The sequence below is a fragment of the Falco punctatus genome (assembly GCF_963210335.1).
Source record: "Falco punctatus genome assembly, chromosome: 1".
In the NCBI taxonomy this organism is placed as follows: domain Eukaryota; kingdom Metazoa; phylum Chordata; class Aves; order Falconiformes; family Falconidae; genus Falco; species Falco punctatus.
This window is the reverse complement of record NC_137580.1, coordinates 88,390,394-88,405,040: the sequence shown is the minus strand read 5'-3', so window position 1 is coordinate 88,405,040 and position 14,647 is coordinate 88,390,394. Positions and strand designations below refer to the sequence as shown.

The following is a 14,647-nucleotide window of genomic DNA, read 5'->3' as shown; positions in this document are numbered from 1 at the left end:
AGAGGCATGTGCCAAATACAGATAGTAGTTGAGTCCAGTATATTCATGTTTGGCATCAGACATTTTAGTCTGCATTAACACCAACCTAACACTCAATAATACCTACTCTCACCACTGTCACAGAGGCCAGAAAATGGCAAGAAAAATGCAAGACTACAGAAGTGAAAAATGCCTTCAACACTATGTCCATCCCTGTACCCAGGAATCTTTATTAGACACCTTTTTAAAAATATGTATAGTATTTATTTAAAAGTTGCAGTCACTTCAACCTAGAGCAGTTCTTCAAATGTGCTTCTGCTATAGACACTGTATAGGTGTTTATGAATTTGCAGATACAGCTACTTGTACAGGAAAACAGAACCATGAGTTGTCCCTTCGGAGGCCAGCAGCTCCACGCTCCAGAGCTGTGTAATGGCCCTTCTCTTCACTGGTGGTAGTTTTATATATACCAGTAGGATACGATGCAAAGTCCTCTTCAAGACAACTGTATCTCAGAAATTTATTTATTTTTTTTTTTTTTTAAACCAGTAACTGAGCTCTGTTCGCAGTGTCCTTGAAAGGGGAATGAGGCCTGTAATAGCCGACTCTGTGTATGGTGAGGCTGAGGAGCCAACCGTTCACCTCCATTCAGGGGCCACGTCTCACTGTTAACTGTGCTGGGTAGCAGTCCATGACCTATCCTGCTCAGCAGGTTCGGTGCCACAAAACATGAACTTCTCCACTTCCATTCATTCAGGCTCGTTTCTGTGCTCGCTCATTCTGTTTGACACAAAAAGTTGAGAAGGTGACTAAGATGCCCCCCCCCTCTGAGTCACACAGAAGGGACTTTGGGGAGCAATGGGACAATTAAATAATCCTTTCTGGCCCAGTTCTCAAACCTTATTAGTCTGCAACTCAGAATCATCATTTTTCAAGAACAGATGTTTATCAGGAGTCCTCACATTTAGAAAGCAGAACACCCAGCCAAATTACAGCACGGAAAGTCTATTACGGATCTCTAGTCTACCCATCTGGCAAGTTAAATGCTACCCTGCTTTTGTGTGAAAGCTCTCAACCTTCTCACTGGTGTATAAAGGAGGGCCTGCAGAAAAGGCTTCCCTGGCTTGGAATACACAACTTCTAGTCAGCAGAGCTGTAAACTGCAGTCCTAAAAGGTTTAATCCCTGCATTTTGTTTGCCCTTCTCTGGGTAGCTGCCAAAATCCCAGCTCCAGAGGTAAAGAGAAAGGCAGAACAGAAAAGGGAACACCACAAATCACAGAATCAAATTAATAGAATCATTTAGGTTGGAAAAGACCCTTAAGATCAAGTCCAAGCATGAACCCAGAACTGCCAAGTCCACCAATAAACCACGTCCCTAAGTGCCATGTCTCTGTGTCTTTTAAACACCTCCAGGGATGCTGCTTACCTTTCTTTTAACAGAAAACTTCTCCCCTCCCTACCCTTTCTGAGTATTTCATAATGATGCCCCCACAAATGTTGCCCTCACTGAAACGGAAATGTCTCAGTTAAAGGAAAGGATCTTGGTCACCAATACTTGCGCTAGTCATGAGTTGCAATAAACTGTGCAAGTTGTAGTCTGATTTTTAAAAAAATTTCTTCCCTGTTTCAATTACCTTGACCGTCTTCTCAAGCTTAGACAAAGCTTCCTCATATTGCTGCACCAATGGCTTTAATGAGTTGCCCTTCACTGGGTGCTTCTTTATGTCTTGGATGCCAGCATCCCTCAACATCCGCAAAAACCTACGCTCCTGTATAACAAAACAGACACCAGAGATGAGACAGACACCCCACTGCCTATCAGCTAGAAAGTGAGCATGTTTTGGAACATGCTGCCTGACTGGAAAAGGTGGGAAGTAGCATGAACCTTACCTTCCTCATGCCCCTGCATGCAGGCTTATCAAATGAATCTCAAACCAATGACATACCTGAATCCTAAGGACCAAGCTGAAAGCGACACCCGCTTTTCCTGCACGAGCTGTTCTTCCAACTCTGAAAAAGTAGTGTCAAGTCAGTTTAGCCACATAGTCACTGCTGTTATCAGCTCCAAGAGTCTGATTCTGAAATTCTCCAGATTTAAGAAAGTCTGATTTCAAGTTTTTTGAGGTTAGCACAGCAGGACTACATATAGTTACAAAGGATGAACATTTCCAGGGCTCCTTCACAGCTGCTGAGCCACTGCAGTTTTCTGAACGTCTAGAAACCCAATATTTGATGCTGTTCAGGACAGTATTTCTAGCTCCTGTGAAAAACATTTTCTATCATAGGGTGCTATATCGCTCTATATGTTTCAATACTACATTACTCTGGTGATGCTACCAGAGCTACATTTTGATTAGAAAGCTATTTGCATATTGAAGTAAAACAAAAAAAATCCAAAGCTAAAAACCCTTTTAAGTGCTTGTCACCTTTGCTAAGCATTTCAAAGTAAACCAAGCTCAGACATCTTCCTTTTGTTCCTGGTCGTCTTACCGGTGAATATATGTCCTGATGAACTGCGGTGCATCATAGTTTATTACATAATTCACTTCTTTAACGTCAATCCCTCGTGCAGTGGCATCTGTGCTGATCAACCTGGTTTAAAATGTATATATAGTCATTGTCAGGTAACATATCTTGCACAACACACACAAGTGAACACAGCACAACTCTTGCTAATCTCTGTTCAAACTGGCCAGTCAGCCTCTGACCTCTGAGCACGGCAGCAGCATTGTAAATCACTCATTGTCACTGGCATTATGGGCTGCCTGCAGACCTCCAAGCATCCCTAGAGCCTTGCCACCTACTGCTGCTAATGAAAAGTTACTGGGTGTTTCCAGGTTCTCCAAGAATGTGACACTAAGCCAGAAGGCTCCCACTACACTGGAGGTTACAGACCTGTACCTATCTGAGCATTCCATAAAGGCATTGAATGCAGACAGCGAGGTGCGAAATTCCAGTAGTCAAGGAGGAATTTAAACACTGGGTTTGGATAAAAAGAAAATCCAGAAAATAAATATTTACCTACTTCTCAGAGACATCCCATACAGCTATCAAGATTACAAAGCAAATCAAACACATGGATTGAAGTAAATCTGTACGCCAGTCTGATCAGGGATTTCTTTGGTAGGAAGCAGTAATACTAAACTTAAGATCTTTTTTCAGAACTGTATGTATGTTCAGAACAGCTATGTGAACAAGCTGTTACGTTTACTGCTTGTTATAAAGTAACACACAGAAATTCAGATTACAGCTAGATTAGAACAGGTCAAATTACATGCAGGGTAAACTCAAAAGTCACAAGTCCAAGTCTCACACCCATCCTACAAGTTGGTTCCTGCACACTCTGTTTTACAGAGGACCCCATTTAACTGTGATCTTGGTTTTATATAGCTTTTCACACTGGAAACAGGTTATGTTGCAAGACATGCAGAAAACTCATTTTAGATCCTCACAGTTGTATTTTTCCTTGTTCAAATTCCTTCATGGTTCTCTGTCTCTCATTTGGAGGTAACCGAGAAGAAAATTCAGCCACAGTGACTCCACCAAAGGCTTGAATCAGCAGGAACAACCTGTAGGTAAATGGGTTAGAAACAGTCACTTCATTACTTCTGTAACATTATTTGAAAGATACCTGATACAGTGATCTTATTAATATATTCACCTGTGAGAAGCTTCCCTGGAGTTGGTGAAGCACAACACGCGCGTAAATTTCATCTTCAGCATAAAATGCAAAAGGAGCAAAGGTTTGGAATTCAGATCACAAGGCACATAACATTGCTGCAGTCAACAGGGAGGAAGTTTAGAGAGAAAAATTATTTCTTGCCAAGGCTACCTTCTCTGAAACCCACTACCTGTCCATGACCTACATAGGCTTAGACGTTTTACAGCTGACTAAAGCAGCAAACCCAGACCCCACACTACCCTCTTCAGAATAAGTCACAGTTACACGCTGGGAGGATACAATACAAGGTGGAAACAGGAGATTGTGTTTTTCTAATGTTCTCACTTCTCCACAGCAAGTAACAACATGTACTGCCTTCTTGTCTAGAGGGTGACCTGTATCTACATGCCTTGAAATGCATGTTATACATATGGACAGTTAGTAAGCACTACTACATTGTTATTACTTATCTCCACTCCCTGTTGATGGTAAACTTAAATCTGCATGAAGAGTTTAATTACAAAGAAAATCAACACTAAGGAAATGAGAAAACAGATGTGCAAAAGCAGAGCACTCTGGGTCATAAATACTCCCAAAGCCACTTTCGCCCAGCACCTCTGCAATGCTGAGGGAACAGCATAGGGAAAACATAGGGAAGACATATATGTTTATAGGGTAAACACATAGCTAGACACTCCAGAGTTAAACAAAACTTCAAGTATGATTCATTCAAGAGAATTAATGTCATACCGATAGCCCTTCAGGGAGTGTGTATTTCTTATTAGTATCTTGTTCAGTCTCTGTTCCATCTCCGAGTGTTTTTTTCTCAGAATAGACAGAGGTGAAGAGGCGAGGCTGGAATAAGTCCAGCTGCTGCAGCTTCTCTGGGTCCTGGGTCAGCGTGGCTGAAAACAGCAGTTTCTGTAAGGGCATCTGGGGATAGCAGGAGCTGAAATAAATAGCACATGGAAAATGAGCTTTGAAGATGGGGCAAAGGAGCTCCTCCACAAGTGCCTTCAGATAATGTTACAAGGGAAGCAATTAACTCTTTTTGATGCTCTTTTCCTGCAGGTTATTTTCCACCCTCGTTTTATGGTGGAGTTCACAGACAGCGCTCTCAATCAACTGCACAACTGACATCTGTTACCCCTGCACACATCCTTGCATCCTAGTTATCCTTGTCCTTGTTCTAGTTGCTTCGTTCCTTGGTTGCTGATCTCAGTTTCTGACACATATCTACCGTGCTGTATGAAAACAGCAGCTGCGGATAGATAATTCCAAGTTTTTCTTCAAATCCATTACTCAGCTTGCCAGAGGGCATTACTATAGTTACTGTGCAAATGAATCACAGACTTGCAGTATTGGTGCATTCTTTTGATGCTCCTTTAGACCAGTTAAGGAAAGCCTGGAGAATACAATACTTACACTTCAGTCTAAAAGACATCCTCTAGTATCAGCTGTTCACTGCCTGCTTTGTCAAGCTTTGAAAAAGCAGCTGCCTTACTTTGGCAGACATTTTCTCAGACCAAGCAAGCTTTGGGAGTGCCTGTGCACTCCCAAAAGCAGGGCAGCGACATCTACCACTTCAAAGAAACACATTCTGCAACTTACCTGGCTGCTGTTATAGGCCCTGGTTTGGTCCTCTGAAAAAGCAGGTTGAAGCCAGCGTAATTTTCTACTTGGAATGCAGCTTTGACAATTTGGTTCAGACAGTTCTGGTGCATGTCATCAATCATACGGTCAGCTTCATCTATAATCTGAATTCATAAGGATGAAAACCACTACTTATTAAATACTGTCTAGCACTAGGGAGCTTTGATTTTCATAGAATCATAGAACCATTTAGATTAGAAAAGACCTTTGAGATCAAGTCCAACCATTAATCCAGGACTGTCAAGTCCATCGCTAAACCATGTCCCTAAGCACCACATCTACGCGTTTTTTAAACGCATTCACAGATACTGATTCCACCACCTTCCTGGGCAGCCTGTTCCAGTGCCTGACCACCCCTTCAGTGAAGAAATCTTTCCTAATATCCAATCTAGACCTTTCCTGCCATAACTTGAGGTCGTTCCCTCTTGTCCTGTTGCTTCTTATCTGGGAGAAGAGACCCCCCCTCACCTGCCTACAACCTCCTTTCAGGCAGCTGTAGAGAGCAATAACATCTCCCCTGAGCCTCCTTTTCTCCAGGCTGAACAACCCCAGTTCCCTCAGCTGCTCCCCATAAGACCTGTGCTCCAGACCCTTCACCAGCTCCATTGCCCTTCTCTGGACATGCTCCAGCACCTCCACGTCCCTCTTGCAGTGAGGGGCCCAAAACTGACCACAGGATTCAAGGTGTGGCCTTGCCAGTGCCAAGTACAGCGGTATGATCGCTTCCCCAGTCCTGCTGGCCACACAATTTCTGACACAAGCCAGGATGCTGTTGGCCACCTTGGCCTCCTGCTCTCCAGCAGATCAACACTCCCACCTAACTTGGTGTCTCTGCAAACTTACTGAGGGTGCACTCAATCTTTTTGTATCTTTAACAAGTGAGCCAGAATGTAAGATAATGGAAGCTCCCAGTCAACAGAATTACCTTCTTTGCATATCTTTCCTCAAATGAGGGCAGAAGTTTCTACCCCAAAACTGAATTTTGCTTTTGTTTCAGTGGGTCAGTTGCCAACCTGACACTCAAACTACACACAAATTCATCTGCACATAAACCCAGTCCCTGACTCCTAGTAAGAGATAAAAATCTCCATACCCTACATAAGACTGCAATGTCATCTCTGCACAGAGTCCCATATGGTGGAAGCTACTACAGTCCAGTAATTTATCCTGACCTTGACCAATAAGGCTTTACTTCATGTCTGCAAGAGGCTAAGAGAGAAGGGGAAGTGGGTGGATGCTTGGGTGTCACAAGCTGGAATAAAACACCTCATCTTGACACTGCTGTCTGAGCAATCTGGAGTGTAGACTAGGTCCACATGACAGTCCCAACAGAGATGTATTTGTGTACCATGCAAGAACAAAGCAGGAATTACAGCGGTAATGGATACTACACTAAGGCGGGAGACCTGTGGAGTTGACTTACCAGGAAGCGAAGCTGTGTCAGACTGAACCCCGGGGTCTGGCTAATGTGATCTGTGAGCCGCCCTGGTGTAGCCACAATAATATCAGCCAGGCTGCAGTAGCCTGTCACTCTGAAAGAACAAGCAGCCCATCAGTACGTTTCTCCCTACACCACAAAGCAAGTAACAGAGATCCTTGGTCAGCAGACCTTAAGATTTTCTTACTATTCAATTAACCTAGAAATAATCAAATATGCACTTTGCTTTGGAGAGCACACAAAGGCAGTGCTGGACACTAAACCATATTCTCCATTGTACTGCCCCACTTCAAACAGAAAGTATCATTCTTCATTGCTCTTAAAGAAAAAAAAAAAGCTTCACCGCAGCAAAGTCCCATAATAATCATCTGTACCTGAAGGTATAAGGTAAATGTTTGCATTTTACTCAGCTGGTGAAGAACCCCCAAAATCTAGTAAAACACAACAATCACCAAAAAAAAGGCATAGTAGCAGGCACTTTGACAATCAGTGTCTAGTATATAAACCCACTATTCAAAATCATTATTGCTTGATGGTGTGATGCGATAGCCTGTATTTTGCCCTCAGTTTACTGGGATTAAGTAATTTACAATATCTATAAACCTTAACAAAAGTCCTTTTAACCTACTTTTTCTGGACAAGCATCTCCTGCTCCTTTGCAAAAGATTTCTGGCCAGTAATCAAAACAACCTTCAGACCTGTCCCATCAGTGTAAATGTTGAACACTTTACTCACCTGCAAAGAGACGGGCTTTGTTAGCCACAACAAAATCACTTAGAAGTAATACTTTCCATTACACTAATGACATCAAACCCACTGACAGGTCTTCAACCTGCTTCACAGAACAGCCAAGCAAAATACTGACTGCACCAGCCTTCCCCTCAGCCCAGCCCTGCTCAGAGAGAAGGGGAAGAGCCGCATACCTGTTGTGCCAGTTCTTTGGTGGGCAGAACAACCAGAGCTCGTACTTGGCAAACTACTCGATCTAGCAGAACCTGCCAAGACAAAGACCAGATAAGTCCCCCAAAGCAGCGGGGAGAGAAGGGGCTTCTTGTATCTAACCTAGTGAGAAGAGATGGGCTTGACACATCCTCACAGAGTCTTATGTTTCTCTTTTACTCCCCTCCACCCTCCCAATTCTTCAGGCTGTGCCTGCTGTCTGACAAAACAAGTGGAATGCTGAGATGAAGTGAACTCGTACAGCTCCCTCAGACAGCTACAAGCTAAAAATCTGCTGGTTTGTGTCTACAAATTCCTTGGCTTTCTGACCTACTTCTAAGTTCAGATTTCACTTGACCAAAAGCGACAAAAGATATTTCACAGGGGGTAAACTCACCTGTACTATGGGTATGACGAAAGACAGGGTTTTACCACTGCCAGTAGGTGCTGAGACACAGATGTCTCTGGGGCGGTATCCTCCCTGCCCCATCAAATACCCATTGGATGCACCCTGTAGAATAGCAGGAATCACTTCTGCCTGAACTGAACAAAACCAGAAACAAACATAAGCTATGGAGTTAATGAACTGGACTAAAACCAGTGTATCCAGAAAAGCAATTACATACAATGAATCTGTTTCCACATTGTGCTGTGGTTGCTACAGACATAAGACAAAGAAATCAAACCCAAGTCTGAAAAGAAATGCTATCTGCATTTATCTGGGAGCTTAGCACTGAATACAGAGATCTCCCTCTCCAAGAATTCAGCTATTTCTAGTGCTCAGCTAGGATGTTACTATGTTAAATACTGTTTTCAACTCACCTGTCTTCTTGTTCTCACGTTAGGATGGCACTGGGCAGATTCAAAACCTATGAATATTTGTCTGAAAGCATTCTTTAACTGAAGTACAAACTACCCTTACAGAAACACAGAACATGCAACAAGGCAATGCATCCATAGCTTCCAAGGAGCAAAATGCACAACTGCTATAGGGTTTGGAGTAACTCAAGTTCGCTGCAGAAGAATATACAGGGACTGAAGCAAACAGTTCTGTACAGACAACCGCTTTGGCTGTCATGCATGAATTCTCCCCTTTTCTGGTCCTGTGACAAGCCCTGACAAACTGGCCAACTTTGGTTTATCTATGAGGTTCAGCAGCCAGGGTATCTAGCTCTGTGACAAGACCATATGCAGCGATGCGTATGATGTATGACTTCAGCAGACACCATCTTTACCACAGAGAGCACAACGCTGCTTGATTTATCTGCTACCATGAGCTGGAATTGATTTACGAGAAAACACAGCAGGTTTCTGATAGCAACTTCTTAAGATCTCCCAGGAGAAAATAAGCAGTACCACTTAAATTAAAATGTTGCATAACAACATACTCTAAAAGAGGAGACACATGCTGGCTTTCCAACGTAACCTGGATGAGTCTCTGATAAAATCTAAGCCTCCAGGCTCAGCTGGACCAAGTAACTGACTGAAGGTCAGAGATTCAACCTTCTTCCCTCCTCTCCATATCCCCGCTTCCAGCTGTACTCTCCATTTATTTAGGAGCTGGTACTTATTGTACTTGTTTGCAAAACTGGTGAAATAATGGAAAACCAAGGGTTTTTTGCTTGAATTGTCTTCTGCTGCTTTAATGAGTTGAATGGGTTCCCAGAGAGATCAGATTAGCAGCAGAGATGGTGGAAGGTAAGGAACTAAAGCACATGCCTGGCATACGGGAGAAAAATGGGAGGACACAAGGAAGACCTCCCTCTTTTGGCAGCTGTAAGGCATTACTTCAAGCCACCGTATTTTGTGGAGCTGCACTTACGACTATGTAAGACTTCAATTACTCAGCCTAGATAAAGCTGTGGAAATGAAGGGTTAAAACTAGTGCAGTCACTTTGCTGCATTACACTTGTTTTTTTCTGTATTTTACTTCACTGAGCACATCAAATATACAGCAACAGACTGCAGGAGGTATTGTAAGTCAGTTTAGAAAGAAACAAAAGCACTATCAAGGTACCTGGAAAAAAGGACTCTATCCCATTCATTTGCAGCTTTTTCAACAATCGGGGATGAATTCCTGGGACATCTCCGATTGGAATCAGATTATCTTTGATACGTTTCTGCACTAGTTTGGGTTGAGCAAGCCACTGTGGTAAGAAGGGCTGAACCTGAGATGGAGACAAGGAGAGTAACAAAGCACTTCTGCCATCAAACAGACAATGTCATATATAAAATAAGCTGGTAAGATGCATGTTCCTTCCTGACCATCATCATAATTCACTCAAGCTAGTTACCTTCTGCACTGGCTTTCTATCATAGTCTCCAAGAACCACCAGACTGGAGGGTGGAGGATTTGCCCCTTCCTCTGAGGCTGCTAAGGACAGCTCCTCCTTTGTGCTCTGATTTCCTTCAGCTTTTTCACTGTTCTCTTCTTCCCTTGTTTCAGCTCCCTCTGTTTCCTCATCCCTCTTCTTCCTTTCAGAAGACTTATTTTTAAAGTTATTTCTGTTTTCCTTTTGCTCAATGTGTTCTTCAGAATCTGGAATTTGGATAAGAAGAATACAAAGCCACAGGTAAAAACATGCTACAGAAAGGGGACATAAGGAACATTTTACAACGTAGGACTTATTTGACAACTTGCAAGCTCCTCTTTCTTCCTAAATCCAAATGCAAAAGTCAAACGTTTCTTTGACAGTATGAGGGCAAATGAAGACTGAGATGACATGCCTCCCTCCTTCATTTACACAAATGGATCCTCAAAACTTGCAATATGGAGCTTTCCTCTAAAAAAGGAATTACTTTTGGGACATATTAAACAGAGAAAACCAAAATCGGGTAAATTTGGCAAGGCACTCAAAGGGCAACTTGTGTCCACTTGTCTTTTGAGAACTCTCGACCAGAATAAACTGAAATCCTACGGCCTCAGTTTGCCGCTACCTGCTTCAGTCCTCTCTTGCCGCACTTTCGATTTTCTATTTTCTTTCTTCTTCGAGGGAGTGCTGCCATCTCCTGCCTCCTCAGTACCCGCCCTTTCCTCAGAAGAGCTGCAAGGCTGTCGTTTCTTCTTTAGCTTCTTCAGTCCTTGTGCACAGGGTTGCTCATCGCTCTCCTTCCTTTTTCCAACGCCGGGCTCGCCTCCGGGGATCGGCGCTGGGCCGGTTGCCCCGGTCAGCTCGTCCTCCCCTCCGCCGGCGTGCGCCTCCCGCTGCTTCCTCAGCTGCCGGGCTTTGGCTTGCTGCCGCAGCCGCTCCAGCAGGGCCCGAGCCCGCTCCTTCGCCTCAGCCCCCTCCTCCTGCTCCTCCTCCCCGCCGTACCTGCAACAGCCAAACAAAACCTCCTCAGGCACAAGCCACCCGGCCACCCCCCGCTCGAGTCTGTGCCGCAGCCCCCGCAGGCAGGACGGGGCCGGGCCATCGGGTACCTGTTGATACAGAAGAGCGCCATAGCCGCGTCGCACCGCCCGGGCGCACGGAGATGACGTCAGCGGCGCCCGCGTGGCGGTGGCGGAAGGCTCCAGAAGGCGCGGGGGCGGGGCGGGCGCGCGCCGCCTGCCGGCAGGGGAGGAGCACCGCCGCGCGCAGCCTGAGGGGAGAGCGGCGCTGAGGGGCGGGCGGGAAAACGCTGAGGGGAGAGAAGCCCCTCCGTCGCGGCCCGCCCCAGCTCTGCCAGGCAGGAGCACGCCTCCGAGGCACCGAGGGCCAGCAGAGCTGCAGGCACAGCTAGCTGGCAGAGAGCACAGGGGCTCACCGTACCACCGCAGGCCTTCCAGCACGGCACCCGCAGTGCTGAGGGCCACCTCTGGCTGCCTGCCTGAAGGGGGCCGGCGGCGTATGCGGTGGGGGGGTAGCAGCATTTCAACTGAGCAAGCGAAAGCACTCCTTCCTTGCTTGGCCCCACAAAGGTGGCACGTCAATAGAGGAAAAAACCATCCCTGAAGCTGCAGGCACAGACCTGGCCCAAGGGCTGCTTCCACTGTGGCAACAGAGAACACGAAAGAAATAACAAAAAAAAAAACCCACCTACAGCACAACCCCCACTGCCCCACCAACCCACAGCTGCAAGAAGTCCTAAAGGAACCTACAGCCTCTGAAGCCCAGCAAGGTAAAAAAAACCAAACAAAAAAATCACCATGGAGTGCTGTCAGCCACCTGCCACTCAGTCTAACCCTACTGTGAAATACCATGTCTGAGAATAAAAGCAAACCTGAAGTGTTCCTTTTGTTTGCTTTAGCAGAGTGAAACAGTTGTTACCAATTGCCCAGCTCCACCCCCAACCTGCCAAAGACTACACCACACAGTTTACTTCTAAATCTTTATTTGTTTTCTACACAGAGAAAACAGGAATGTTGAAGCAGCAATATTTAAACACACTAGCAAGGAGCCATCAATCTGTGAGAGCGCACAAAATGCAACACGGGGCCATCTGTGCGGTGGTCTCTGCTACGGGGCAGGATCAGGGTAGGTCCAGGAGCAGCCTCTTCAGACAGATGGGAGAGCTCTACGCAAAGGTGGAGCCATTCCAGCCCACATTGGCAGCATTCATGTCAAAGTAGTTGATGTACACTCTGCAGAAGAGGCACAGGAAGACACAAACAATGACTTCATTAACTCATTTGTGTAAGTTACGAGTGAGACAGAACAGGACAGGGGGCAGCGCTTCTTATTCCTCAGAAGAAATGTCAAGCTTAATTTTTACTGAAACCTAGCTCAATTCTCCAGCACACACCCAGAAAAATCAATATTCCTCAGAGTTCCTGGAACTGCACTTTTTTTGTCTTCAGTGCAAACTCTTCTTCAGTCTGGGACCATTCAGACACCAGACAGCTTTTGGTTAGCAGCCTGTCAAGAATTTCCAAAGATCAAAACCTTTTGTTTCTGAGCACTGCAGTCCTTCACACGTGTCAAACAGACCAGCAGCCCCACGATAGCCAAGCAGGCCCTCAGGGTCAGCTCTGCACTTCTGCCTCCCAACCCCAGCGTGTCAGTAGCAGCTGCACACAGACACTCCCCCCAAGGCTCCACTGCCTGTGAGGGAACCATTCACAGCCTGCTGGTTTCCACTTGTTCTTTCAGTTCCAGCCTGTTAATGCTCCTCCATCATGCTTTCAGCCTCCCATCACCAGAGGACAAGACATCACACCTGAGAGGCAAGCTGTACCACTTGTCAGTCCTCTGGTATTTTTCCCTACTCTGAGAACAGGAAGCCATTTAACAGAGGGCTCAAGGGAAAGATGTAGTCATTAAACTCTTAACTGGACATGAAAACACCGCAGATGAGCACTTGCTATTTTCTCAGTCACATGGACTTATTCCTGGCTTGCTGTATTTTTAAACAATCTTGTCAAAGTAATTTCAGAAAGCCAGATAAATAAGGTTAAAACTGTGTCCCAGCCTCACCTGTCTGCAGATACATGCAAGTGCTTAGAGATGAGATCACACAGCAGCTTGGTGTAAGTCTTGTTCTGCTGCCCTCCTATTTTGCCGATGCTGTAAAGGCTGCAGAGCGCGCAGGGATCAGTGGAGCCCCCGAAGGACATCATCTGATCAGGTACGATGTGCACAGCTATGTACTGCAGTAGGAGAACACAGTTACAGCAGGTCAGACCTTCCCTCTCAATGCAAACTTGCTTTACCTACCAACTTAAGCAGCACAGTTGTGTTCTGGGCTCAGGCAGCTCGCCCTCTGCACCCTTCCCAGCCTCTGGGGAAGCACTAACGGCTCAAGTCGCTGCAGCCCACACGGGCGGCATGGCTGTGCATGCTCAGGGATCCCCTCAGCTTTAGGGACAAAGGTTGTGCTTGGGCAAAGCCGCAGGTAAAAGGGACACTCCTGCCTGCCACAGCCCCACCACTGCATGGGGGGAGAGGCACCGTGGCTGGAGATAAAAGCCCTCAAATCACTGACAGAGCCACCGGGCCTGTCTAAGAGCCTGTCTGCAATTCAGCCTTACCGGGCCGGGACTTCTCAGGCTGCAGCGTTTTGGCCCAAGAGGGCCGCATCCGACCGCGGGGTAAGCGGGAACAGCCCGGAGGAGAGCTCGGTATCTGTGACTTGGCTTTGCCAGGCTCGCTGGCCGGGCAGACACCAGCCCCTTCCCCCAAACGGGCCGGAAGCACAGCTCCGAGGCTGAAGCCCCGATTCCTGGGCAGGAGCGCTGACAAGTCTCCGCCGCCGTAGCTACGTGAGCACAAGAGCTCCCTGTGGGTCAGGCTGCTGCGCCGGGCGGCCCGGCTGATGGCCGCCGGGCCTAGGGAAGGGCAGCAGCGCAGGCAGAGGGAGGCCTGCCGCCGCGCCACAGCTCCCGCGGGGAACTGCCGGCACGGGGGGCGGCGGGCGGGACGGACACCAGCCCTTCCCCTGGTGCAGCGGGGCCCGCGGCCACGCTGTGCCCGCAGGCGCTTGTTCTAGGCGGCCGCCGCCCCGCCGCCCCTGACGGCTGAGAGAGCCGGCGCACCCCTGCGGCCGCCCCGCCGGGGCCTCCCCTCGGCACCGGGCCCGCCGACCCTCGGCACACGTGCTCGCCACGCTCCCAGCCCTGCCCCGCCGGCCCCATCCCGCGGCGGGCTCCGCTCCCGGCGGCCCCCGATCCCCCGTCTCCGGCAGCACCGGCCCCGCCACCCGTCCTCACCTGCGCGGGCTTGCCGGTGGCCTTGGCCAGCTGCTGGGTGAGGTCGCCCAGCAGGCTGTCGGGCACGGCGTCCTTGCAGACGTTGGTCTGGATGGCGAACATGGGCATGGTGGCGGCAATGGGGGGCGGCGGGGCCGGCGGCGGGAACGGAACGGTGTGGCGGGAGCGACGGCTGCACAGTGGACCGAGGCGGTGGCGGCGGCGCTTTTAGTGCACGCGGGGCCGCGCCGGCCTTAAAGGGGCCGCGCCCGGCGGGGAGGGAGGAGGGCCGGGGGGAGGGGCGGGGGGGGAGACTGCCTCCTCAATCTGCTGCCCTGGCTGCGGATTACGGCGTCCCTCCCGCGGCA

At 47.7% G+C, this 14,647-nt stretch overlaps 2 protein-coding genes across 2 annotated transcripts; both read right to left on the bottom strand.

The window, feature by feature from the left end:
• Positions 1–185: 185 nt before the first annotated feature.
• DDX51 (DEAD-box helicase 51) lies at positions 186–11,169 on the bottom strand. The gene is made up of 16 exons (XM_080391223.1): positions 11,094–11,169; positions 10,610–10,986; positions 9,967–10,211; positions 9,690–9,840; positions 8,070–8,215; positions 7,657–7,728; positions 7,362–7,468; positions 6,719–6,827; positions 5,254–5,399; positions 4,393–4,591; positions 3,643–3,758; positions 3,434–3,550; positions 2,472–2,573; positions 1,928–1,991; positions 1,616–1,750; positions 186–759 (listed from the first exon to the last, which is right to left on the bottom strand). Exons 1-16 carry the CDS (start codon positions 11,114–11,116, stop codon positions 733–735), a joined length of 2,136 nt encoding a protein of 711 aa, XP_080247349.1. The 5' UTR covers positions 11,117–11,169; the 3' UTR covers positions 186–732.
• Positions 11,170–11,969: 800 nt separating this feature from the next.
• On the bottom strand, positions 11,970–14,529 carry MIF (macrophage migration inhibitory factor). Its single transcript, XM_080391430.1, has 3 exons — positions 14,301–14,529; positions 13,069–13,241; positions 11,970–12,236 (listed from the first exon to the last, which is right to left on the bottom strand). Exons 1-3 carry the CDS (start codon positions 14,406–14,408, stop codon positions 12,170–12,172), a joined length of 348 nt encoding a protein of 115 aa, XP_080247556.1. The 5' UTR covers positions 14,409–14,529; the 3' UTR covers positions 11,970–12,169.
• Positions 14,530–14,647: the final 118 nt, after the last annotated feature.

Excerpts from the sequence above, each read along its gene's own strand:
- MIF (XM_080391430.1), bottom strand. The coding sequence starts at position 14,408 with ATGCCCATGTTCGCCATCCAGACCAACGTCTGCAAGGACGCCGTGCCC. Across the intron at positions 13,242-14,300 it reads CCACCGGCAAGCCCGCGCAG|TACATAGCTGTGCACATCGT; the intron begins GTGAGGACGGGT and ends CTCCTACTGCAG. Across the intron at positions 12,237-13,068 it reads TTGCATGTATCTGCAGACAG|AGTGTACATCAACTACTTTG; the intron begins GTGAGGCTGGGA and ends CCTCTTCTGCAG.
- DDX51 (XM_080391223.1), bottom strand. The coding sequence starts at position 11,116 with ATGGCGCTCTTCTGTATCAACAG. Across the intron at positions 6,828-7,361 it reads GAGATGCTTGTCCAGAAAAA|AGTGACAGGCTACTGCAGCC; the intron begins GTAGGTTAAAAG and ends TTGTTCTTTCAG. Across the intron at positions 2,574-3,433 it reads GAACAAGGAAAAATACAACT|GTTGATCAGCACAGATGCCA; the intron begins GTGAGGATCTAA and ends ATTTTAAACCAG.